The following is a 25,912-nucleotide window of genomic DNA, read 5'->3' on the forward strand; positions in this document are numbered from 1 at the left end:
GGAGAAAAAAAATAACAGGATTGAAAAATGAAGCTACTATGGAAAAATAAGTCAGATTTTTATTGTGCGTAGCAGAAGCATAAAGGCCAATAGATAGAAGAAAACACAGAGAAGCAGTTTTAGTGGTACTAGTAAAAGATAAATCTAAACTTAGGCATCCTTCACCTCAACTGCTGCATTCACTTTCTTCGCTTCCTTGGCTTCAGCTTCCTTTCCATCCTTAACCTCCTCTGCAATCTGAAAAGCAGAGATTGGAAAAGTCCTGCTGAGACCTGCAGGAGTCTGGAAAGTGACCTTACCACTGGCTGGATCATCAATATAGATGTCCCCAATAGTGACCCAAATCAGGAGCTCCTTGCTCTTCACACCAGTCAGCTTCTTGATCTTGTGCTGCTCAACATAAGCTGTGACCTCTGTTCCATAAGAGGTGTACTTCCCAATCTTCTCAAACTTGTGGGTTATGCTCTTCTTTTGCTTGAGCCACACAAATCCTGTCTCCCTCACATACCCACACTCTTCAATATCCCTCAAGGGTAACAACCCATTTGGCATCCCTATCTCTCTCAGCAACTCTTTTGATTTCACTTGGCAGATTTCATCTCCAGAGTAATACTCAGCCTTGGCCTTGATCTCGTCTGTGATTAGAGACATTATCTTCAATTGGCTTTGCCTTCTCTTCCTTTCTTCTTGTTTAGCTATGTATGCTGGGATATTTTGTGGAAGATCATGGGACTAGGAGGGTGTTCATATAGTCGTTTACACATCCATTTGCCCCTCTTGTTTCATAAAATCTACATAAATTGCCACCTCATCAATGCAGTTACAGGAAGGGGATCTGGATTAGTTAAGCCTCATCATTTTGTGATTTGTGTTGACATCCTTGTGAAAAGTGACTTATTATTTGCCCCTCTATTTCCATCTATCTTCTAAAATGCCACTAGAATGTGTATTGGAAGTTCCTTATGAAAAGTTTTGTTTTTTTTTTTTTTGTGTATTTTCTTATATGTAAGATTAGGTGAACCACAAAATGGGGATTGAACATTGTAGTGTCCTAAGCAACTTCGCATTTATGGTACAGTTGAAAACATTTATGGCCGAATTGAAAAGGGGTTGAGGTAGGTTGGAGTGGTGGCAGACCACAGTGCTCCAAAAAATAATGATTTAGTTGGGCACCTATTTATTATGGGTTCACCTATCTATTATGGGTTCACATATTTTCTGAAAATTACAGGTGAATAGGGTCTTTCTCACCCAAAAAAGAAGGAAAATATCTTCAATGATTACTCCTACATCGCAGTAAGTAAGTAGATCTTCAGAAATGCCTAAAAATCATAGAATTACTAGTCTAAGTCCAGCATTAACCAAGTTAGGTGCAAAAATATTATATCTAATCAATGTCCCTATTCTAAGGTTATCATTCATGGAAGATTAGTAGAAAGTTAACTTGCACGAAAGCATAATAATTATTCATGGAAGTGCAAGCAAGAAACTACTCAACATATGACTCCATAACGTCTCCAATTAAAAAGTTTTGACATACACAGCTCAAATCTTGAAGCAGTATGGGACTTGCCTCAATTACTTCACCTGGCCATAACAACATTGAAAACCCTTGAAGACCCACCCATTAGGCCATTACTTCTTGTTTTGTTCTTTCATATGCTAATAATGATAATAATTTCAAGAGATACTTTATATGTAACCCTGCTTCCACCAGTAGATCAAGTAAAATTTGAATCCCACACTCCTCACATTCTTTGATGTAGGATGCAATGAACGAGCACTGACACAGACTACTCAATTTCTTCTTATCTTGAGTTTAGCCTTTCAAAATTTAACTTTCACCAGAATTCTTAAAGAGTTAAAAGAGTAATCCTTGACCATGAATCTAAGGCAAACTTCAACCATGTTGTGAAACCACTCAGTCACCTGAAATGGGGCCAAAACAATTCCAACAAATCAAGCTACCAAGATTCTGCACCAAAGAAATGAATATCAGTATTGTCAAGTAGTTCTTACCATGAAAAAAACCAAAGCAAAACAAAACAAAAGGAACCAACCAAATATTGATACATCTCTTCTAGTCAAATTACTACGACCATCTTGCAATATACACAACACCCTATATGATTGAATCTTCCTTATAGCCCAAGTAAACAATAAGGGATTATTGGCAATTACATGGACAGGTGGATGCAACAAAAACAGATTGGAAAAAGAATGAATGACAAAGAAAGAAGCTAAATTTTTGTTGCACACGAACAATGGTACAAGCAAAACCTGCCTTTAAGCAGAACTCGAGCAAGTTAATGCAATGAAAGAAGAATATTGGGTCTTCGAAATTTTGAAGGTGATTGTCAACTTGATGCAGCCGTCATGTTACTCTGGCTCTCCGTTGACATTCCAAAGCTATAATTATTCAGCAGCGACTCAATGTGTTTAACCTCTTTCGGCATTGACCCAGTAAGAACCTGTTTCCAGCATCAGAAGGGCAAAAAAATAGGAGAAAATCATCAATCACAAACAAACAAGCGTCTAGTGCAAGATATATGATGGCTGCCATCAATGATAATTACCAATCATTTATTTAGCCACTCTTGACAAAAGTACATCAAGATTATTATGGTAGCACTAATATTAAGGCATTGTACAAAAGACGAAAAGAAAGTGAATTATATGCATAATGCGTCATAATCACTCTACTATATATTACATTTACAACCCTAAAAATAAGCACACAAATCAGACTCCTACAAAGGGGCAAGGCTATTAGCAATAAAACACAAACTTATTTGTTTCAGTTTATACCTCATAACCTGTTTTTGTAATTAGGACCTCGTCCTCAATTCTTATCCCAATGCCTTGGTACCTGTAATGCACATTCTCAGTGTTAAGATTAAAGAGTCCTGTAAAAGATTCAAAGAAAAGCAACAAAAAGGAGTGTCTAGCAAAGTAACACTGACAAACCATTCGTTAGAAATTACAGGGAAACGTAACAATCAAAAGTGGACATTATGTATAAAAGGTAAGTGTTTTTCTAGTACTATAGCAAGGAACAGAGCTATAGAGTAGGTCCAAGAAGAACCTCTCCGGACCATCAAAAGAAGATGGGATGTAGATTCCTGGTTCAATCGTTATTACCTGCCAATGGACAATAGAAATCAATCAATCAATCAAAGGTTCCATTAAAAGAAAAGTGGGTGGATAAGCAAAAATATAGCAGAAACGTCATAAGATGCTGATGATATACTATAAACTTGCATCCAAAAAGTGATAATGTAGATTTATTGCTTTCTTTACCTTCTTTTTTTATCCATGCCACCAAACATGCTTTATTTTGAGTAGTTCAATAGATTGTAATGATTTGTTGTCATCCATTTTTGATTGTGTAAGACAAACTCGAATTAATGCAAAAATATAACTTGATCAAAATATACTACGGTCAGTAGCCTTACTATTGTATATTTTTATACAATTATTAGTAGCCAACAAAAAAAATTGCTTGGTGCAGAAAATATGACAGAACACATTTGGGGAAGAAAAAAAGGAAGGAAAAAAAATTATAGTACATAATAAAAAGATAATTATATTGCTGTTTCATAAAGGAGACAACTTACAACACCAGGCTTCAATGGTCGATCATAGCTGATCATTGAACTATCATGTACATCCATTCCAAGATAGTGACCTGGATAAGCATAATTTACAGCTTCTGTTTAATGATGCATCCAATTGACCCTATGTTGTCTTTCTCATCCAACTCTGGTTTTTGCATACTTCGAAGCAAATTTGGATGGGTTCTCAATGTCATAATTTTGAAAACTTCATCAAGGAAAAGACAGAAAAATAAAGCTATGTCAACAAGAAGCTAACAAACCTATTGAAGTTGGATTTAGTTGATTATAGTATTTTATCCTATCATCTTTCAAAATGCCAATCTCCTCAAGTCCCTTGAGCAGCATCTCAACCTGGACAAGCATAGATCCTTATTTGAACAATATACTTTACAGCTTAATATCACTTGTTGCATTCAATTATGGGACAAAAGAAGGTAGATGTACATCAAAAAAAGAAAAATGGCAAAATACCAAGTGATCACCAAGCAAACCTGATCACCATCTTTACTTGGCAAGAATTTAACATGAAACCTACCACTCGTATACAATCTAAACCAATGATGACAATAAAACTGGACAAAATTTTCTAAGATTTATACTTTTGTATTTCCAGAACAAGATAAAACAGTAACGACCCATATACTTCGATAATTTGATAGTTCGTATTCAATAATCTGATCATTTCTATTTTGCGTCTCATTTTTTTAATAGCTACAATCCACTTGGAAAGCAACAAATGCATTAAGTTCGTTATTCGAACCTCTAGTAAATTAGCAACAACATAAATATGTAATGAAGAAACAGAAATATGCGAGATCATACTGAATTGTTGTGTATTTTCCGGATGCTGGTTCCAGGCCTGCAAAGCTTTATGCAATCCTTGTTTGTTTGAAGAATAAGGTCATAAAGCTCTTCCTGGAAAAAGACACATTTTTAGCAAGGCTCTTTGTGCAAGGCAGAATCAGATAACTTAGCTAAAAATAATAAAATGGTACTCCCAGAAAGCAAGTCAAGATAATTGAAGAGGTTAAGAAGTGGAAAGGAGGTCAGCTCAGAATTCACTTCAGTACAAAGCAAGTTTAATGCAAAAGATATTATTGCTGTACATTGGCATCAGAAGCATTGAATCAGAAGAAATGAGGAAATTAATGGAATCTATGGTAAATGAATCTTAAAACCACTAAATTTCTCAAAAGGAATCTTTGGAATTGCTGTCATGCTTACATATGCACAAATCAATCAGTTGCATTACCCTACGCTGAAACTAATCTAAATTGCATAAGGGGAGTTGCCGCCAGATTAGCAACTTCTAACAAGATGATATATGTAAGTATAAAGAGTTGTTCTGTTATGTATCAAATTGTTGTGCATATTACAACAGCACATACTTGTACAGAAGATAAGCTCCCACAGGGTGACCAGGTACGAGATAGATCACTGACATAACCATGCAGCTCGCATCCAACATCCATTAGCACAAGATCACCATCTCTAATCTGCAAAATAATTGATAAAATTGCAGATTAATGATGTTCATCCTCATACAACATAAATTAGACTTTTTAATCTTCAACTTTTTGGTGACAACAACATGCAGTAGCCACCCTAATATGAGCTCACCTTCTGGTCATTTCGGGCATAATGAATAACACTGGCATTTGGGCCACCACCAACCACAGGATTGAATCTGGTGAGAGAAAATATCAAAGGTAATCAGCAAGGAAGACATTAAAATGTATGATATATTTATGTACATAATTTGATAATTTTATTTGTCGCTAGGTGTAAACAGTAAGTATCAGATGCCAAAAGACTCGGCTCAGAAATAAATCACTTCTCTGGATCATGTCATCAGAAAGGAAATTACTTACGCCATTCTCTGAGCTCCTCTCATTTTGCATTCATATTCAACCTTTGCTGATAGCATACCCTCATAAGGATGCATCTTAGAATGCAACATGGTCTGCAAAAGAGCCTGCGAGGAACAGGTATGGATTGTAGACAGGAAACGCGCAGCATCGTCATAAAGTAAAATGTCAGCCTCTTCATGCACCACAAGAAAAATGATTTGGAAATAAATATATCAACCATGGCAAAGATGTAGTATCAATGTTTCTGTATCCAAGATCCAATCTCATTATTACTTCATACAGAAAAGTTATTGAGCCCTCAGAGTCTCATATATTCAAATTTAGAAAAGCAATGACCTAAGTGGAATCAAAATTACCTGGCAAGCAATTGATGCAGATTCTCTCATTAATTTAAGCTCAGCTGGTGACTTTACCCACCGTAATTCATGGGTGATATTTGAAAGGTCTTTTACTTTGCCAATCGAAGCTGCCTTCTGAAATGCCTCCAATTCTGTATATGTTGGTATGGCTGTCAACATATTGTGGAACAATCTGGATGATCCCTTTATCATATTGGGAAGAATCTGTAGAAATCATTTAGATAACAAAAGGAAGGAGGAAAATAATTAATATCTTATATTAGAAGGAAGCGAGTTGCTCTGCAACCTTCATGACTGATACGACATTGTAAAGGCCCGTGATTAAAGGCTACATCAGATTCAGATTGGAACAAGGCAATACTTCTCTTACGGCAACAATTGCGAGAATTTTCCATCAACGAATAACCTCACCAGACACCAAAACTAACAAATTCTTGGCCATGTTGACAACATGATTCAACCGCCAAATTTTCATCTAATTACTTTCAATTGAATGAGTCAAATGGGTAGATTTTCAACAACCGCACAGCCTCTACGGGCCTGAAGATGTTGTACCGATACTATTTCTAGTTAATGTCGTACTACTGATGCTAATAAAGTACCAAACTCACCTCATGTAGTTTGCTAATTGGATATGATTGCTCAGCCTTGAATGTTTTCAGTGCAGCATCAGTGCCCGCACTTTTTCCTTGCCAAACAATGTCCTATAAGAAAGTTCAATTAAAAAATATGTTGCTTTGAACGTAGAAGATATTACTGCCACTCATGATATGTAGAATCTGCCAACTCAACTTATACATGCAAAATATTTGAACCAAATGCAGCCTAGTTACCCACCAACTCTTAGTATTAAGAGCATTAAAGACACGCTTCAAGGAATAATATAATCAATACAAATTGTTTCTTCCAACAAGTCACAGGAAGGGAAAAAAAAAAAGAACGCCTATTAACTTAATTTAGACAGCTAAAATTGCCAATTTATAACGACAAGAATTCATAGGAATGTTAAGCCATTACTGCAGGAACTCTGTAAAAGATAGTAAGGATCAACTGAACATGAATGTGCATACATGAGTAGTCTGCTCTGGCATGAACATGCACAAGCCAGACTCATGACCCAAGACTGCGACGCCGCCAGGTTGCTGGCAGCCAGTAAGGTATAAGTAATCAGCATCTTGGCGATATGTGTAAGGCACAACATCAGTCATCATCTTTTGAGGAGCGGCTGCAATAATTGCTAAGCTCTTTTCTGGGAGAAGCTCCAACAACCTTTTCCTTCTTGAGATATACTCTTCACTAGTTATGCTGGGTGTGATTTCTCCATCCTTTAGCAACTGCACAGTAAAAAAAAAATCAAGTTGACTATATATAATCACATAACTGAACAGCTAAACAAACATACTGAAAAACAATGTATAGCCACTATTTCATTTTCAAGAATATGGTGACACCAAAATTGAAATGAAATTCCACTAACTTCACTTAATTGAGCTCCAATTAAGTAGGAAGTTTCATATGGGGGTCTTCTTAGTAAAACTGCCAACCATACACATACTACAAAACTCTAGTGGCTATATGGTGCCATAGAAAGCATAGACACATCTCTCGTCCATGTGTGTGTATCCATAGAGATTAATGTGTTGTGTGCATGGATTGTTAACTACCTGAGGATGAGTTGCTGGAGTGGGCTGTCCAATATCAAGGAACTTGCAGGAAGAATAAGCACGACAAACAACATCCTGGAAAAAAAATGACAGCAAAACAAAGAAAAACCAAACTCCAGTGAAATGCAATAGAAAAAGTGAAACAACAAAGAAAAACAATATAAGAAAGTAGATTAACTGATACAAATTAATAAACACCTCTTTACCGAAATTAATGTAACAATTTAAAAACTCATTACTCATATGATGTAAAAACATTTGTCAATCCTACGAGAATCTTCAAAAGGCCAATATATGAACAGGAAACTGTCAATTGGGGACAGAAAACTACATGCCAACAAATTTGAAAATGCAGAACTGATGCACCAAATAGCTTCTGTTGTCATACTACTTAAATATGAAGTCATTGCAGATCAATTTTAAAACTGAAACTCCCAAAAGAACACTCAACCAAAACCCAGGCCAAAAAGAAACATTTCAGGTATCAAAGTAACCATCTTTAAGAAATGAGCTCACATGATACTTCTATTCGGAAACACATCATCAGAGGCAAAAGGAAAAGGTCTGAAATTTAACACAATCTTAAGATATCTAGACCGACATAGATAATCATTAGGTATTAAAACCACCTTTAAGAGTCACTAAAGCCGCAGTTTACACGCCTCTGTTTCGTTTACACATACTGGAGCAAATTCTCAAACAATGGGCCGATTCACGAAGTACCCGCTAGATAATCTAATCCCAAAATCACATTAAAAGATCCCAACAGCAAAAAACGTCTAAGAAGACGAAAAACGATAAGTAGGGTATCGATGGAACGTACTTGTTTGAATGAAGTCTTTCTCCGCAGCAAGTTTCTAAAGAGAATCTGCATATTGTCAAGTTCTGTCGTCAAACGCCTGCAAACCTTGTATTATTGACTATTGCTCCCCTAGATTCGATGCACAATCAGAGACTCACACAGTCAGAGACTGTCCGTCATCAGCTTCTTCAAGTTCTTGTAGGGTTTAAGGCCCGACTGTCTGATGGGGATTTCCTGAAGAACTGAAACGGTGCGTTTGAAGTAAGGGTTTTTCTGTTTTCTGCATAATGGCAATTTATCGTAAATGAAGAAAATTAATTATTTAGTTTCCTTTTATCGCCCCTTTTTTATATGCAGAAGACAGGAGGTATTCACAACTCACAACGTAGCTTATAAGCTATGCATATAAAATAACCAAACAGAGCCTATGAAACAAGTGGGCTGGGCTGCATTTCGTTCACACATCGCTCCTATCAAAGGCCCAAAAGGGACCAAAATTGTTCCAAAAACGGCCAAAATTTCTTCCTCTCTTAAGAGTAGTTCATAGAACAGTATGGTAAAATTTAATTATTATCCAATGATTTAAATCATCCAAAAACAACTGCAATAGATGGCTACTAAGCAACCTATGAACCAATAATTTCTTCTAGTTTTTGTTTTTGATTTCTTTGAAGTCAAATAATAAGTGAAGAGGCTCTTACATGCCAAAAGCAACTCACCAAATCAAGGATTAAGTATGCAGCAGCAATCAAAATTTACATCAAAATAATCACCAGGAATAACACTTCCTATGACCCTACTCAAACAAAATTCCATAACCAATAAAAGCCTGCATGCCAGAACAAAAACACCGACCCATGGCAAAAGAGAAGACTGGGTTGAAAAAATGTCACCACAAGGAACCAAGGATGCCTACAAAGCTGGGAAACAAATACTCAAGCTACTACTTCACCCAAATTTGAAGCCACCAGTGGGTAAGTTGGGTTGGTTAGTTCCAAAAGCAAAACCCTGCTGATTTGCATCCCCACCGTCTTGGGGATTCTGATCTTCCACTTCTTCCTCAGCCCAATATCTCTCCAGGATCTTGACAGCCTTCTCATAAATCTCATTGTTGTCATGGGTCTGCAGATTTTCAATCTTATCCAATCCGTCACATTCATCAATCATTTGTGCGTAGAGATTAATTCCATCATTGAGTCCCCTCTCCTTGTCTGCCTCACCCACCTTGAGAATATTCTCCAACCCCTCAAGGCACACAGTCACAATCCTTGGGTCTGGGCAGATTAGAAGATCACAGAGTTGTTTAATGCAACCTTGGGTAACTAGGAATCTGCAACAAGAACAAAATGTTTAGTTGCATCTACCAAATTTAGTGAACCTTCATGAAATGGATATTGTTCATATGGCAAGGGTAAAGAGAAATGGTTTAAATTTACAATACAATGTTGCTTAGATGAGGAATTGAAATTTCCCATTGTAGGTTGTAGCAACACAAAAGCCAGAGAGCTACAGTTCTAGCCAAACCAAGCCAAGCCAAGCCAATCTGGGCTCTAGTTTGGCTTGCCCATCTCCATTGTACTGGGCCCTACTATCTCCAATAAATCATTTTAATTGTTGCTGTCTAACAACTTACAAGCCAGAAATATGACAAGACACTAACAACAATCTTCTTACCAGTCAACTTGTCAAATAGGAGCAGGGAAGTAAGAAATAAAGAAGAGGCCGCCAAAAAAGAACGGCATACAGCAGAGCAGCTGAGAAAGATATCAACAGTCTGTTTCTTGATCTTCACATTTATATTGGTAGGCGTGCAGGCAAAGATGGAATGTATATTTTTTTCAAAAAGTAGAATGCAAGCAAGAAAGACCAATGACAAAAATGAAGGCACAAGACATACTGTATTTGTTCATGAGAACCTCCGGATGTAGCATTTGAGATGGCCCATGCCGCCTCCTTCTTAATGTCAAACTCTGCGTGTTGGAGAAGATGAACTAGCGGAAGGATAATACCAGCCTCAATAACTGCCTGTTCACAGATATACAACATATGATTGCAATCAAGGGCTGTAACGTTTCTGCAGCCAATTAGTTTCGAGGGACTCGTTCTCTAAACAAAAAGATCATTCCCAACTACTAAATGAGAGAAGAAACTATTTCATACCAGACTCATCACTGAAAACAATAAACACTTGCAAGGCACTGCTTTGGGTACCCAAGCCAAAACAAAACTGCAGTAAGTACAAACTTATGGTCCACTCTCAGTAACGTAGAAATGATCTTAGTGAAAACCGAATGCAACATTCTGATGGGGTCCAAAAGAAGCAAACAAATGCATGAGAAGAGAAAATCTCAGCCCAACATGTTTTCTATCTCCAAGTGACAGTAGTGAAGCATGAGTGGCTTCAACTAAAAAACTAATATCCTTTTGCACGTGTATCTATGACAACTTTAAGCAAATTACAAGGAAAATTGCTTTCATTCAATGCACAGAAAACATCAGCGTCAGCTAGGACAAACTTAAAATGAAAAAGTGACAAAGCATGAGCCAACACCAGATTATTTGACAGATATCTATAAGAAACAACATTCTATAGTTTTTGACTGCATTGAAAAGGAAAACATAATTATACAATAAAAAAGGTATATATTATAGAATGAAAAGAATTACACACAAGAGATGGCTAGAGAAAACACAATACCTGTATTTGACCTTTATTACCAGCTGTAATGTTTGAGATTGTCCAACAAGCTTCCTTTTTTATGCTTTTCTTGTGATTTTGCGTGAGAAGTTGATGAAGACAAGGGAGTGCTTTGTTGTCAATTATAAACTATCACGCACAGAATGTTTTGTCACTTTAGCCATGCTTGTGTGAAAGAAACAAAATGCAAAAAATCATATAGAAACTACACCAATACAGATAGACATGTAGAAAGATGAATTGTAAGTACAGAGACGAAATCTAGTAGACAATTCATATATAGGTAATACCTGAGTCTGTGCATCATCACCCGTAACAATGTTTCCAACTGTCCGTAGGGCAGGAATAAGAACTGTAGGTGATGGATGACTGGTAAAAACATATTTTAGTCAATAACGATGGGTTTGTACATAACATAGTCATAGGACAAAATAGTGAAGGCAAAATATTCATGTGGTCATCCACAAAATTATGCTTTACAATCAAGCAAAAATACAAATTTACAGATAAGTTCTGGAGACCGGAATTTACGTCAGAAGTTCCACAAGCCGTGGACAAACACCTGAATCAATCACAGCCTGAATTTTGTCATTTGGACCGTCTGAAAGATAAGAGAGTGCCCAGCAAGCATCAGTTAAAACTTCCTCATCATTCAAGTGAATAAGTTGCTGGAGAATCGGTAATGCGGGCTTCACCTGAGAGGGGTCATTGATAGATATTATGGTCACATAAATTATCAACCACTATGATGCCAGGACAGGATATCATTAATCATTGAAGCATAATATCAAATAAGAGAGGTTAATTCTAGGACAACAAAGGTGAGAAGGGGAAAGAAAAAAAAAAAAAAGAAAAAAAAAAAAGAAAGAAGCTTTGACTATGTCTGCTAGTGGTGCACCTGTTCAAAAGGTGTAGGTGGCTTGCCACGAAAAAAGTTCGACAAAGTCCAGGTAGCATTCCTCAGCATGGATAATTTTGAGCGTTCATTTAACTGACCTAGTAATGGTATGAGAGCACCATTACCAAGAACAAGATCTCTACAACTTGGGGAATCCCCGGCAACATTTCCCAAAGCCCATACAGCCTATGAAGACACCAACGATTGGCAAACAAATCAATATGCAACAGCCTTGGGAAAGTTTAGTTAATGGAGTAGTCATTTAGAGGAGTATAGTTAGGAGGCAACAAATTGAAGTGAGAATATGATAGTACTTAAAGAAGAAAATGAATCACAAATTGGAATAGAAAGAATGAAATATTTTGTAAAAATATCCATCTTCAAAACACCGTTAAAGAAGGGTCAGTTTAGAAAGACAGAGGTTGAGGTTATCCTTTCTTATCAAAAGAGTATTATTGCTCAACGAACAGGCAACAGCGAACCTGCTCTCTGACATCATCGCTGGCAGAACTAAGAAGCTGCACAAACATGGGAACAGCACCATGTTCAATTACAACTCGTGTATGCTCTGATGTCCCAGATGCAACATTGGTCAATGCCCAAGCAGCCTCAAACTACAAATCAGGGCAAGGTTACTCATGGCAATCCAATCATCAAACAGAAATTTCCAACTTGAACAAGAATAGACTCATAGAAAAGTCCTTACTTGGAGTTGAGGCAGGTCAAGCCTTTGAAGAAACTCCACGAAGCGGGGGACAACACCTGCTTTAATTACTTCATCAATGGGAGGACTGCGCTCTACACAATAATACCAAACAAAAGTCAACACCATATATGTTATGTTCCTCGATTAATAATGTTCTCCGTGTTGGAATCAGGTGCATACCAATGGACAATAGCTTTCTGAACTGAGTGGTTGCTTCCAGCTGCGAAGCAGGATCATCAGACCAGACTCCTTGTACCATCATAGGAATGTTTTCCAACTGTGAGACGATAATGAGAAATAAAGTTTTTTCATGACAGGAAAAAAAATTGCACATAAAGTGAAAAAAGCTCGATAAGAAACCAGTAACAACGAAATCAAATCAACTGTGAGACGATAATGAGGCATAAAGTTTTTTCATGGCAGGGAAAAAAATTGCACATAAAGTGAAAAAAGCTCGATAAGAAACCAGTAACAACGAAATCAAATCGCATTCAGAATAAAATATTGACTTCAACAGTTTTTATACATAGTATCCTTTTATTTGAGAAGTCTGAATGGAAACCTTCAGTGTAAACCATCAGTCATATTGCACAAATCAAAGTGCAACCCAAAAAAAAAAAAAAAGGGTGCTTGGTAGAGCAACTAATTTACTTGAGATTCAAGTTTAGATCGACCTCAAGATCAATGCCCTAAACGCAAATCTATACCCTAGACGCTCCCAGCAAGTAATTCAACAAAACCAACTAAACACAACAAGTTACACAAAATAAAACTCCACGATCGACCCATAGAGATATAGTGGGCAAACAAAATTGAAATGGGTACCCTTTTCTCCATGGCGGCGGCATTTTGTGAGGCATCGAGGAAGTGCTGCGGGGAGTGGAAGAGTCCCTCGCGGCGCTTCTTGAGGAGGTTATCCTCACGCTTGTTCTTCCTGATCTCGACGAGATTATCCTCTCTCCGCCTCCGCGCATCCTCGGCGTCCACCCCGCTCTTGTAGGCCTTCTTCCTGACTTCCGTCCTGGTGGTTGGCCTCAACGACATTGTCGTCTTCGGTGGAGTCAAACTGGGCCCGTCTTTGCCCCTTATATAGGTTGGGCTTTGCAGGCAGGCAATGAACCTAACGTATTCGACAAAATGACGAGAGGAAAGGCCCCTCCTTGCCTTGCTTAATCGATCACCACTATCGCGTTTGTTTTTATTTTTTTGGTACGTCAGTACGTGAATGTTTTGTTATATATATATAATATAAAAAATAATAAAAATAAAAATAAAAATTGTTGTCTTGGATTAATTGAAATAACAGTTAAGAATTTATAACGGGCCAGGCCGAGCCTTGTGTGCCGGAAACCCAAGCCCAACTCGTCAAGGGGTACAGAGCCGGGCTGTTCCGGGCCGACAGCCCGTTTGACGCCTCCCAAGTCCATTACATCTTTTTATGTGGTCTCCTTTCACCGATTGACAGGACAGGAGATTATGTACCTAAGAGCACTTCCAATGAGCATGCACTGTTGGGGACAACAAACCTTCTCGAGAGTTGTGCATGTGTGATGTGGCCAGGAATGGAAAAGTCTTCTTTTCCAATGGGTTATATCTAATGACTTCGTTTGGGCCCATCTTTAGGCGGCAAAATTAACTACCAAATATATTAACAAAAAAAAAACCATATTCAAGTCTTTTATTTTATTTTGCATAAGTCACTTCAAAATTATACAATCCAATAACCTTTGCCGAAAGTTTTTTTGTTTTTTTTCGTTTTTTTGTTTTTACATGTGTATCACATGTACTGAAATAGTTGTTCAAAAAAAAAAAATTCAAGCCTTTTTTTTTTTTTTTTTTTTTTGTTTTAGACACAATGCTCTCCAAAACATTACTTGCCAAAAACCATTACCGACATTCATTTTGTTTACATGTGTATCACATATGCATAGTAAGAGTATTGTAATGTAATTTTCTTTAAAGTTGTCCAAGTTGAATCCAAATTTCTTGTAATATACCTTATCAACTGTTCATTCCAACCCACTTGTGAAGGTCACCATAAATCCATTGAGAAGATCTGGGTTTTATTTCATATACAGTTCAAAAGATATGGAAGTCCAGTTTCTAAAGAATTTTACAGTTTGTGATCCCGAGTTTTGTGCCCAAAGTTATGATATTTTCCGTACCTATGCATAGACACATATACACACACATATATATATACACACACAGAGATATATATACACACACATATATATATAGACACGCATAAAAAAATATACACACACAGATATATACAAACACACACATATATATACACACACACACATATATACACACACAGAGATATATATAGACAACACCCACATATATACACACGCATAAAACTATACACACACACAGATATATATACACAGCCAGAGATATATATAGACACACACACACACACATATATATACACACGCATAAAACTATAAACACAACACACAGAGATATACACGCACACACAGATATATACACACACAGATATATACACACACACATATATATATATACACATATAAACACAGCAAGAGACGGCAGACCTAAGGGAGAGACTCAAAAATCACATAAGGTGAGGATATTGGAGAGCAACATCACTAGGAGAGAAGAAAGCAACAAGTTTCTTGAAAGGGTAATCCATCATGTATGCAGTATGTAGGAAAAATGTATCCAATGTAAGAACATAGTGGTACACTTCAATCTTAAAGATGTCCCATGTCCCATACATTACCTCTAAATCAATCAAAATGAAACTACAATATTTTAAATAAAATAAACAGATATCCATCATTGATACTAAATTCGAAACATAACATTCATAAGTCCAACTAACTTATTAGTTTAGCAAACAGCAGGTATAGATAACCCATTTCAACAATGAATTACCCATCCACTTGATCAGCAAGCATAGCAAAATCAGCCACTTGATAAATCCAGCCAATCTTCATCGCTGATCCTACATGAAGGTTTTTTTGTAATAAAGTTTGTGCATAATATTTAACAAAATCATAGCATATTTGTACCATCATGTTAGCAAACTATATACCTCCTGCGTGCAACGTCTGATGTAGCAGCGCGCTTTCCACGCCCACCAGCAACACGCGAAGGACTCACAGGATCCATCGTATCCACTTGTCGAAGTTCTTACGATACACAATTATGAAAGAAAAATAAAATAATTGAAAGATTTGCACAATACCGAAATCACGTATAAATTATAACATGATAATTTGTACCTTCAAGCTGAGATTCCAGATCTTGAACAAGCTGTTTGAGTTGTTCATACTCTTCGAGCTCATCATTGTTCATGGGATTAGATTGATTCAATGCTCGAAGTTGTCTTCGTGTATTGATTAGTGTTGAACTGATGGTTGCCCTGTTTTTATAAATCATGGACTTCTTAGCAACCATAGACAATAACCTATCCTCATCAAATTTCTCCCGCTCTTCAGCATCCCAACGTCGTTCCTCTTCCTCTTTTTTAAGCCTATGCTCTTCCATGCTTCGCATATAGCTGCTCCAGTTACGATGGTGGTTCTCCATCATCCCCTTAAAGCCAGCATTGATACTATCACTCACAGAACCAGAAGAGTCGGTCTTCCCGCCCCTCTTCCGTAGCCGAGCACTCTTAGCAGATTTGGAGCCAATCGGTCTTTCAATGACATTAGCATCATCGCCATTTGATGCTTGGAAAGGAGAATCAGCATCATTTAAAGTAGTGCCATGAGGGATACTCAATGGTGTCTCAAACAAGGGGGTTTGATTTACATTCAACCCAGACGAACCGCCCTGGTTAACTCCAAAATCATTCATCGCCATAGGATCTTCACATGTGGCATTCTTCTTTATACCTAGTTCATGACCAGCCTTACTATCTGCGCTATACGTCTGCCATTTGTAGCAGTCCCTGAGAATCAGCCAACAATGCTCATACTTGAAGTTTTGGTTATATGTACGTAGGAATAGTGATCTAGCAGACCGCTCCTGAAAATTTCATATAATCAAATAAGAGCATGAAATCAAATGCAGGACAACACATTCAGAAGGTATATTATAGAATTGAGTAATCTAGAAATTACAACAAATCCGAAACAATACATTCACAATGTATATTAAAGATGTGAGTAATATAAGCAATTTCAAAATCCTAAACATAACATTCACAAAGTAGATTATAGCATTGACTAACATATATATTTGAATAATCCAGCACGTAACATACATAATGTATATCATAGCATTGAATAAAATAGTTGAAAAAAATATCCATCACATCACATTAACAATCTATATTATATTATGGAAGAACATAAGGAATAAAAAAGAGCATCACATAACAGGGACACTATAGATAAAGTAATTGAAACTGTCAACACCCTAAATAAGAAAACCATTACCTGATCTTGTATGGTGAACCCACTAGGTTTGAACTCCATGCTTTGTTTCCATATGGCTGTCCATTTTGTAACCCAAGGGTGAAAGAGACCCCATCTACTTTCACAAGCCTGCTCATTTCTAGACCTATCCCCATCTCTTCTGCTCACAAAATCCTCCCAAACTCTCAACCAGAATGAAACCTTGTCTTGACTTGTCCCAACAGTTGGGTCAGTACTAATCTTGACCCAAGATTTGCACAAATCAATATCCTCCTCCATCTTCCAGTTAGGAGGCCGCGGAGTTCTTTCGTCGTTCTGAGTCCTACTTTTTTTTGTGCGTTTCGATGGCCCTGCTACGGTTTGCACTGAAGGTGTGGATTGGACTTGAGAAGGGAATGTGGTAGGCTGACATTGAGTGCTAATTGGGGTAGGTGTTGGTGAGGATAGTTCTACAAGTGGGGGATTTAGATAATGTTGTTGACTGTGTAGAAAGGTCTGTAACATTGCTGGATTGCTAGCAAAAACCCTTGGGTCTATGCCCGATTGTACCATTTGGAAAATGGAATTCCAGATTGGGGTTGGGTCTGATGCTGGGTGGTTTGTAGGAGTTTGGGAGTTGGAATCGTTGTTGTTGTTCATCTTAGATTAATATAACAACACCTGTAGATATGGGGTGAGACAAAAAAGACATAAAATGAAACCTAATAAATAGACAAATATATACATAGTAAAAAAAATAGATAAATTAAATGATTTCAATATTTCATAAAAGAAAACAATTTCTCTTAAAGGGACTCAAAATTCCCAGAATCATATTATGAGATGAACAAAATATGGTTATGGAGTTAAGCACATCCACACTTCTGAAAGTAACAAAAATATTTCTCTTAGTGGTTCACTATTGTTGTTGCAGCTTCCAACATATACATAGACAAAACGTAATCTATAATAGTGGCCATACTTTGGTGAACAAACCTCAATGTCCATAACCACTTGTGTTGAATATAGAGTGTTCCCTACATACCAATAGTGACACAAATATTAAGCAAGTAAGCAAGTTAGTGCAAGAGAAGCTCATTTCAAGAGACTGGCATGCTCTGCTCCGTGAGTTGAAACTCAAAATGAGACTTGTTTTGTCTAAGGAGTTGATCTTTTTGTTGAAATGATAAAATAATTGGAGAGAGAGAGTACTAAATACTGCCTATGCATTTTTATCAGAAAAACTAAATTCAACTAAACCCAGAATTTAAAAAAGAAAAATTGCAGAGAGAGAGAGAGAGTGATTGTGTCTTCATGTTATTACTTCTACACAAGAGATAAAGAGAAAGTGTCATGTACCGAATGGAGTGATTGACTGTCACAAGTTATTCACAACTCACAAAAAGGATCAGATCAAACATCTTACTTAGTTCCATGATTACGAGACTATCCCTGTAAGGGCAACCAAGTCTTCAGGTTCACTATTGCAAATACAAGTTTAGAATCCCAACCTAGCCAATACAAGTTTAGAATCCATAATACTAAATATCAATCTTCTATGGATTACAGGATCTGTCAACATAAGCGCATATGAGTAGCTAGATTCACGATCTAACATCAATGAATTCGAAATTCAATAAAGCAAATCACAGATCGTGAATCAAAATCACACGAATCAAGCGTCGTGAATGAAGCATGATGACCAGATTGAAGCAGATGTACAAAATGCATAGAGAAAAGAGAAGGAATTGCACCTGATGAAAGAAGGAAGAGAACAAAACCCAACCGAGGAAGAGCCGCTCGTTGTGGTTAAATATCTAGAAAAGATATACAAACCCTAAATAAGTGAGTAATTGTATTGAGTGACCGGAAAGGTGGACGGCGGTCGTTCGATCGGAGATGGTAGATCAGTCGTACATGGAGAGCGACGGAGGCGAACGCGATTTCACTTTCGCGATTTCCTTCTGTCTAGCGTTAACTTTACGATGGAGGAAAAGTTGTTGGTGTGGGCCACGTTGTGTAAAAGCAGGCCAACATGGGGGCAATCCAAACTACCTTCTCCCATGCTTGGCCCAGCAAATTGAAGCCAATACAATTGTATTGTTGGAGAGTGAAATTTGTCCATGGGCCAACAGATTGCTTAAATATATGCTCCATGGGCCAACAAATGTTTGTTGTTGCAATTGCTCTAATAATACATAATATGATTTAAGGTTTGCATTTAAGACAAAAATGAAACATAGAAGAAGAGCAAATTTTCAATTTTGTTGTTTTTGTGGTGTTTGAAATATATTTTCCCTCCATATTTTATATTTTCCCTCCATATTGAAAGTAAATTCAATTCCCTAATCTGGACTTATCTAATTTTGTCCTGTATTGTATCGTGACAGAAATACCAGCTTTTGTGAATCCCACAAAAGTCAAAAGCGTTTTATAGTTAGTTTATAGTCCCTTCACACGTTCCCAAATATACAACTCCAATCACCGCCGTCCATCACGCATCCATGACAACCCATCATTTGAGATTTTTTAACTAAAAAAAATTACGCATAATCATAATTATTACTCCATTAACATGTTATTCATGCCCCAACAAAATAGAAATTTAGTAGTAATTCATTTGTGAGACCCAACTACTCTAAAAAAGTTGCTGTAAATGATTTCATTTACCCCAACTCCAATCAAATAACAAACAAGTTTTAATAAAAATTAGTGTCATATCAACCTTAAAACTATTTTAATCATCATCCTCCTCCTACATGATGTTATTCCATAGTGGGCCATACTGGCGTTAAAATGGTACACTCAAACACACTGGATCATATCTCCTCATTTGCTTTATAAAGCAAAGCTGCCTCCACTCATCTCACTGCGACTAGAACTAGCCTCCGCTAGAATCTTACGGAGAGCACCGGTCTTGTCTTCGAGAAATGGCTTGGTGGCGGTGGTCCAGTTCCACCCGATGGCTCGGGATCGAATTGTATTCCAATTTCGTACGAGAGTTTGCCTCGTTGCCTTCCTACGTGGAGCCGGAGTGGTTGCGGGGCCTGAATTTCGCGGTCATTATGGACGACGTCGTTTGGGGCTTAATCACTGCAGTAGAGTCTGTTGCCCTCGTTTCCATGCTTTGTTTCTTCTTCGTCTTCTGTGGATGTACAGTCTGAGTCTGAGATTTGGAATTTTGAACAACTTCCTTCCCGTCCAACGGCGGAGCTCTCGATGTTTGCTGGCCGAATCGAGCGGATTTGGGTGGAAGTGGCAGATGAGCCACGTGGAGTGTGCGCTATTTGTTTTCTTTTACCTTCTGTTTTTTTTCCCCTTATTTTGATGTATCAATTTTTATGGAGTGTTAATTAAATTAGATCGTAGTGAGTAGTGTGATTGAAATGCCAGATTTTGTTTAATAGAAAAAAAAAAAAAGTGTTGAATCTTAATAATTTTAACAGTAACTATATTAAATTAATTAATATTTCCAGTTTATTAAAAAATTAAAAAATTTGTGGTAACTGAAAAAGAATGATGAAACACGTGTGCAGATTCTTGGATTAGAGTTTTTGTTAATATATAATAAAGAAATCATGCTTTCTTTAATAACAAAAAGATCAAGTGCTTTCTGTGTTTGCAATTTGAACAATAAAAGAAAATTTGAAAATGGGGTGGCAAGGCATGATCATTAAGGGGAAATCCAGTATTTGAATAATGGACATTAAAAATTTATACCATAATTGTTCATAAAACAAAAACATCTATTCAAAAATAAATAAATTAAATGTGGATTAAAATTTTCATAATGAAAGGCTCGATAGTCTATATATAGATCATGCATGCAGGCTATATAATAGTCATACGTGTTTTAAAATTAAAAGATATGTATTTCGAGATTATAAGGTCTTCGTGTTTCCTAGATCTCTAGAATTTTGAATTGTCATACAATAAGTTCATTAATTATTTATATAGCATACGTGTTTTAAAATTAAAAGATATGTATTTCGAGATTATAAGGTCTTCGTGTTTCCTAGATCTCTAGAATTTTGAATTGTCATACAATAAGTTCATTAATTATTGACATGGGCCATTTGTGTAGATATTATTAGTAGTAGAGTATTAGTCTTCCTGAGTTGAGGTGAGGAATTTAAAGCTTAATTAATTATAAACTGGGTGTGATGGTTCTAATTCATTTGATTTTTTTTTTCTGTTTTTGAGAAGACACAGAAATATAACAACAAAAGAACCAAAATTGGTCAAGGGGATTGAAAATAAGGAAGGTAGGGTAGACTCCATTTTGTTTTAAATTGATTGAAAAAGGATTCTAATTTGTACAAGTTACATATTCTTCATTAATTACGTCTGTTGAAAAATCAAATAAATAAATAAATTGATTGACTTATCTGCTTCAGTGGTTATTAAACAGAGACGCCGGTGATATAACCTTGGAGCCGAGGCTCAACAGGGATGAAAGAGAGAGGAAAGTTGCTTTTGGAAAAATAAAAAAATAATAATAAAATTGACGAAATATAACCATTTTTATGGCTATCGGATGATAACATGTGGCATAATATAAAACACTTGGATTTTAATGGCGTGACTCTGGAATTCCAAATTTGGACGCAGGAGAGAGGACAAAGACGATGGAAAAAATAAAATAAAACAAGGGTATTGATAACATGTGCCGTTAGGATACTTGTTAAAGATTCATTACAACAAACCAAAGTATGTTATATGTGATGAACGCTCTCTCATTGTCTCACATGATTTTTTTAACTTAAAATACATATATTTTTTCAGATTCCAATGCACATTTTTCATCATTATCTATTGTCCTAATTAACTGACCCCCATTTAATGTGAAGTGTTGGATGTGAAGTGGGTCATACATGTGTATTTTTAATCAATAACTATTTTAATGCCACATAGATTTTGGGGAGTTTTGAGGGTGATATTTTAGGGGTCTCTAACATTGTCTTATCATTTCTCGTGCAACAATGATTATCTACTTGTAGATAATCAGTATTGTAATTATCTATTATATATAACTCTAACAAATTTTAATGTGACTCACTTTTTGCCCAAATCTGACAGTTTCTATCATCTAAAATAACTTGATAAGTTAAGAGAAATTGATGCAACTGTTAAAGCGTTTACAATTGTACATATAGTTACATAATTACATATATATATATATATATATATATATATATATATATGTCTGTATGTATATGTGAATTCTCCAATAAAGACCTATTTATTTTAGTTAAAATGAATATCTCTACTTTTAAACGCTGGATATAACCAAATGGCTGATAAGAAAACCAATAACTCTTTAGCTGAGATGGTTGTGACATATATTTGAATTTAGTGGTACCCAAGTTCAAGGCCCCTTTAGGGTTTTAGAGTTTAAGATTTAGGGTATATGATTTAGGAACCATTTGGCGATAGCATGGTTGTTTATCAATACAGACTTAGGACGTACGGTGCCTGAGGTCGAGAGTTCGAACCAACCAACCGAGATATTTCCTTATGGAATCCTTGTTTTATGTGATTGTCCTACTTTTGGACCTCTATCGCATGGATTTCGACCTAGTGTTATTTGTTGTTAGTATGATGCGGACTGTTCTAAAGACACTTATTTGAACTAAAATAAGAATATATATCAAATAATACTCATCATACACGAAATGGGTCCATATGTATTAATAGGTAGATGTTGGCCTGGATATTATTTGTTTTTATCAATTTTATTTTTCCTAAAACAATAATATTCCATGAATTGTCCCCACTATTAATTAATTGATTTAGACTTTCATAAAAGTATCGCTAGTAAATAATCCCTATTTAAATTGACTTCAAAAACTTATGTTGGAGTATGTTAGATGCCAGGAATATAACAACATATCCAATGAGAGACTTTAAATCTATTTTTCAAGCACACAAAACATCAATTTACCAACTCTTTTCAATAGTCATTTTACACCTATTGTGATGCTCTAGCGCTACACTTTTGGATTAATGCGCAATTTGAAGTGTTGAATATAGTATCCATTGGAGTTGCTCTTAATGGAAGAAAAATAACACCTTTTTGAAACACACTTCAAATTTGAGGGACTCTTGAAATATCAAGAGTGATTTGAGAGTAATTTTTAAAATTGCACAATCAATCAACACTTGACAATTGTAAATTTAGCCATAAGAGAGTAGAATAGAAAAAATGAGAGAAATTATTGTAGTTGAACATTTTGAGTTTGGAGTGTTTGTTCTAAGTACGTTTTCTATATAATAAATGTGGATTGGACAATATTTCATCAATTTGACTTTTCAAATAAATGTAATATTATGGTCTAGATTTATTCACAACTTGATTAATTTCATTGTTAATCATGATCAATATTGATTGATTTTGTTCGTAAAAATCCCCGTGAATTTACTTTAATTATCTCTAGTTTCTAAAAGACATATATAGTCTTGTGAGTGACTTTTTCTACACGCATGTTTAAAAGTGCATGAACACGAGAAATATTTTTTCCTTTTGTAGAGAACAAAAGGAAGCAAGAGGAGAGAAATAATCCACCTGGGTTTGGCTTTGATCCTTTCTTATACAAAGGTGGCACCCACATCCTTATCTTCGACTAGCATATATATTCCCCAATATTCAAGAACATTCTAGCTAAATTCATATAATGAAAATAATTTGATCACACCAAACAAGTTTTGAATGAGTAAATATGTTTCCTTTTTTTTTCTTTGATTTTAAATTAAACGAAAAAAAAAATAGAAATTGGTTGTGTAGGAATTTGATCAGCAAATTATGTGTGAGAATTATTTTTGATGTGACCTTATTCAACTGGGTTTGAATTTTTGTGATAAGTTCACACACAATTTTTTTTGTTTTTTTTTAAAAATTGTAAAGTAACTTGCATTCTTGTATATATATAACATCAAAGCATTAGATGTTGTAAAATGACCAAACACCAGAAATGCCCAGAAAGGCAATATTCAACACTAGAGCTCCTTTGATTATGTTGAAAATCTTGTGTACAAAAATATGCAACCAACTTTATCTCCCAAAGAAACCCAACAATAATTATACCCAAAACTTGCTTCCTTTTCCCTCTAATCTGAAAGAATCATCAACTACTCCAAATCAAACTCTTGTATTTGGTCTTGAAAGGGTGCTCTTGAAATCTTGTTCAATCTTTCCTTACTTCATGTTGGTTGCCTTCGAAGCTGGAGGGCCATTAAGAGCTCTAGTTTTGTTGCTTCTGTACCCTTTTGTTTGCTTGGCTGGTGAAGAATTGGGATTGAAGATTATGGTGTTTGTTTGCTTTGTGGGTATTAAAGCGGATAGCTTTAGAGCTGGAAGAGCTGTGTTGCCCAAGTTTTTCTTGGAAAATGTTGGGAAACAAGGGTTTGATATGGTGATGAAGTGGGAGAGAAAGGTGGGATTGACTAACATGCCAAGAGTAATGGTTGAAGGGTTTTTGAGAGAGTACTTGGGAATTGAAGATGTTTTGGGTAGAGAATTGAAATTATGTTGTGGGTTTTTTGTGGGCTTGATGGAGGAAAAAAGAGAGCAATTTGGGATGGAAAAAATGGACCCTCATCATGTTATTGGTCTAATTGGATCTAATACCAAGTCATTTGGTCATGAACTCACTTCACTGTGCAAGGTTTGGTCTTCCACTCTCTCAACACTTTTTTGGTCCAAACCAACAGATATAGTTGAATTCTGATTCCAACTATGTTTTTTCTTTTCAGGCAATCTACTTGGTTTCTGAGGCTGAAAAGAGGACATGGGAGGTGCTTCCAAGGGAGAAATACCCAAAACCCTTGATCTTTCATGATGGGAGATTGGCTTTTATGCCAACTCCACTAGCAAGCTTAGCTTTGTTCATGTGGATTCCATTTGGGTCTTTTCTCTTTATCATAAGGTCAATAGTTGGAATACTCTTACCCTATAAACTGTCCATACCAATCTTATCCTTCACTGGCATGCAAGGAATCCTCTTAAACCCAAAATCCAGCTTCAATTTCTCTACTACTCCAAGCCAGAAACCATCAAAACCCAAAGGGAGACTATATGTGTGCAACCACAGAACACTTTTAGACCCACTCTTTGTCTCAGCTGCTCTAATGAAGCCTCTCACAGCAGTCACATACAGTTTGAGCAAAGTGGTTGAGTCATTCTCCCCAATCAAGACGATCCGGCTAACGAGAAATCGGGACACAGACTCAAAGAAGATGAAGGAGTTGCTTAGCCAAGGTGACCTTGTGGTATGTCCAGAGGGAACAACTTGTAGAGAGCCGTATCTGTTAAGGTTCAGTCCTTTATTTGCAGAATTGAGTGATGAGATAGTCCCAATTGCATTAGACTTCCAAGTGAGCATGTTGTACGGAACCACTGCTGGTGGATTGAAATGTCTAGACCCAGTTTTGCTACTCATGAATCCAACCACAATTTGCTGTGTCAAGGTTCTTGATGAATTGCCAAGACAATTCAAAGTTGGAAAATCAAAGTTTGAGGTGGCTAATCATGTTCAATCGCAGATTTCCAAAGCCTTGGATTTTGAGTGCACAAGCTTCACCAGGAAAGACAAGTACATGTTATTGGCAGGTAATGAGGGGATTGTCAAATTATAGAAAATGAAAGATTTCCTTTTACAAAGTCACACAGGGAAAATAGGCTAAAAAGCCTTTATATATATATATATAAATAGTAGTTAATATGTTGTGTTTTGTTATTATTTGTAACAACAATCTTATAGATCCCGGTTGTTTTTGTCTAAATTATCTCAAATATTGAGATGGATTATGTGTGTCCATATCAACATTTGTTATAGATGAGACAAGAGACATTGAGATTAACGTGTTTTTCGATATTTGTAATACACTTTAAATGAATAATTAGTTATTTATCTCGTCTAATT

General features: G+C 36.3%; 5 protein-coding genes across 9 annotated transcripts; 1 reads left to right on the forward strand and 4 right to left on the reverse strand.

The window, feature by feature from the left end:
- Positions 1-39: 39 nt before the first annotated feature.
- On the reverse strand, positions 40-731 carry LOC120008971. Its single transcript, XM_038859381.1, has one exon. It carries the CDS (start codon positions 649-651, stop codon positions 151-153), a length of 501 nt encoding a protein of 166 aa, XP_038715309.1. The 5' UTR covers positions 652-731; the 3' UTR covers positions 40-150.
- Positions 732-1,999: 1,268 nt separating this feature from the next.
- LOC120008412 (intermediate cleaving peptidase 55, mitochondrial) lies at positions 2,000-8,618 on the reverse strand. 3 transcript variants are annotated; one of them, XM_038858714.1, is made up of 14 exons: positions 8,335-8,618; positions 7,512-7,586; positions 6,918-7,181; positions 6,459-6,551; positions 5,845-6,051; positions 5,489-5,592; positions 5,238-5,304; positions 5,006-5,113; positions 4,440-4,532; positions 3,878-3,968; positions 3,618-3,688; positions 3,045-3,141; positions 2,809-2,869; positions 2,000-2,471 (listed from the first exon to the last, which is right to left on the reverse strand). In XM_038858714.1, exons 1-13 carry the CDS (start codon positions 8,383-8,385, stop codon positions 2,850-2,852), a joined length of 1,341 nt encoding a protein of 446 aa, XP_038714642.1. In that variant the 5' UTR covers positions 8,386-8,618; the 3' UTR covers positions 2,000-2,471; positions 2,809-2,849. The 3 variants fall into 3 exon arrangements, with proteins under 3 accessions (XP_038714642.1, XP_038714641.1, XP_038714643.1); XM_038858713.1 differs by having other exon boundaries at positions 3,086-3,141; positions 8,335-8,616; XM_038858715.1 differs by lacking the exons at positions 2,000-2,471; positions 2,809-2,869; positions 3,045-3,141 and having other exon boundaries at positions 3,642-3,776; positions 8,335-8,617.
- Positions 8,619-8,942: 324 nt separating this feature from the next.
- LOC120009822 (importin subunit alpha-4-like) lies at positions 8,943-13,815 on the reverse strand. Of its 2 annotated transcripts, XM_038860531.1 has the most exons (10): positions 13,441-13,659; positions 12,796-12,892; positions 12,616-12,707; positions 12,392-12,523; positions 11,910-12,095; positions 11,543-11,706; positions 11,302-11,380; positions 11,012-11,140; positions 10,211-10,338; positions 8,943-9,643 (listed from the first exon to the last, which is right to left on the reverse strand). In XM_038860531.1, the coding sequence occupies exons 1-10, from the start codon at positions 13,657-13,659 to the stop codon at positions 9,262-9,264; spliced, it is 1,608 nt and encodes a 535-aa protein (XP_038716459.1). In that variant the 3' UTR covers positions 8,943-9,261. The 2 variants fall into 2 exon arrangements, with proteins under 2 accessions (XP_038716459.1, XP_038716461.1); XM_038860533.1 differs by lacking the exon at positions 11,910-12,095 and having other exon boundaries at positions 13,441-13,815.
- Positions 13,816-15,292: 1,477 nt separating this feature from the next.
- Positions 15,293-18,929, reverse strand: LOC120009731. Of its 2 annotated transcripts, none has more exons than XM_038860425.1 (5): positions 18,859-18,929; positions 17,034-17,672; positions 15,873-16,620; positions 15,683-15,779; positions 15,293-15,592 (listed from the first exon to the last, which is right to left on the reverse strand). In XM_038860425.1, the coding sequence occupies exons 2-5, from the start codon at positions 17,649-17,651 to the stop codon at positions 15,553-15,555; spliced, it is 1,503 nt and encodes a 500-aa protein (XP_038716353.1). In that variant the 5' UTR covers positions 17,652-17,672; positions 18,859-18,929; the 3' UTR covers positions 15,293-15,552. The 2 variants fall into 2 exon arrangements, with proteins under 2 accessions (XP_038716353.1, XP_038716351.1); XM_038860423.1 differs by having other exon boundaries at positions 18,746-18,924.
- Positions 18,930-23,962: 5,033 nt separating this feature from the next.
- On the forward strand, positions 23,963-25,904 carry LOC120009789 (probable glycerol-3-phosphate acyltransferase 3). Its single transcript, XM_038860492.1, has 2 exons — positions 23,963-24,655; positions 24,744-25,904. Exons 1-2 carry the CDS (start codon positions 23,963-23,965, stop codon positions 25,623-25,625), a joined length of 1,575 nt encoding a protein of 524 aa, XP_038716420.1. The 3' UTR covers positions 25,626-25,904.
- The last annotated feature ends 8 nt before the right edge of the window (positions 25,905-25,912 follow it).

The sequence above is a fragment of the Tripterygium wilfordii genome, chromosome 11, assembly GCF_013401445.1.
Source record: "Tripterygium wilfordii isolate XIE 37 chromosome 11, ASM1340144v1, whole genome shotgun sequence".
Lineage (NCBI taxonomy): Eukaryota > Viridiplantae > Streptophyta > Magnoliopsida > Celastrales > Celastraceae > Tripterygium > Tripterygium wilfordii.

Coding starts and splice junctions, on each gene's coding strand:
- LOC120009789 (XM_038860492.1), top strand. CDS start 23,963: ATGCCCAGAAAGGCAATATTCAACACTAGAGCTCCTTTGATTATGTTG. Junction 24,656..24,743: donor AACTCACTTCACTGTGCAAG/GTTTGGTCTTCC, acceptor TTTTCTTTTCAG/GCAATCTACTTGGTTTCTGA.
- LOC120008412 (XM_038858713.1), bottom strand. CDS start 8,385: ATGCAGATTCTCTTTAGAAACTTGCTGCGGAGAAAGACTTCATTCAAA. Junction 7,182..7,511: donor CTCCAGCAACTCATCCTCAG/GTAGTTAACAAT, acceptor TTTACTGTGCAG/TTGCTAAAGGATGGAGAAAT. Junction 2,472..2,808: donor TTACAAAAACAGGTTATGAG/GTATAAACTGAA, acceptor TGCTGGAAACAG/GTTCTTACTGGGTCAATGCC.
- LOC120009822 (XM_038860531.1), bottom strand. CDS start 13,659: ATGTCGTTGAGGCCAACCACCAGGACGGAAGTCAGGAAGAAGGCCTAC. Junction 12,708..12,795: donor CAGAAAGCTATTGTCCATTG/GTATGCACCTGA, acceptor ATTATTGTGTAG/AGCGCAGTCCTCCCATTGAT. Junction 10,339..11,011: donor GTAATAAAGGTCAAATACAG/GTATTGTGTTTT, acceptor ATCTGTGAACAG/GCAGTTATTGAGGCTGGTAT.
- LOC120009731 (XM_038860425.1), bottom strand. CDS start 17,651: ATGAACAACAACAACGATTCCAACTCCCAAACTCCTACAAACCACCCA. Junction 16,621..17,033: donor GGTTCACCATACAAGATCAG/GTAATGGTTTTC, acceptor TGAAATTTTCAG/GAGCGGTCTGCTAGATCACT. Junction 15,780..15,872: donor TCTGGAATCTCAGCTTGAAG/GTACAAATTATC, acceptor GTGTATCGTAAG/AACTTCGACAAGTGGATACG.
- LOC120008971 (XM_038859381.1), bottom strand. CDS start 651: ATGTCTCTAATCACAGACGAGATCAAGGCCAAGGCTGAGTATTACTCT.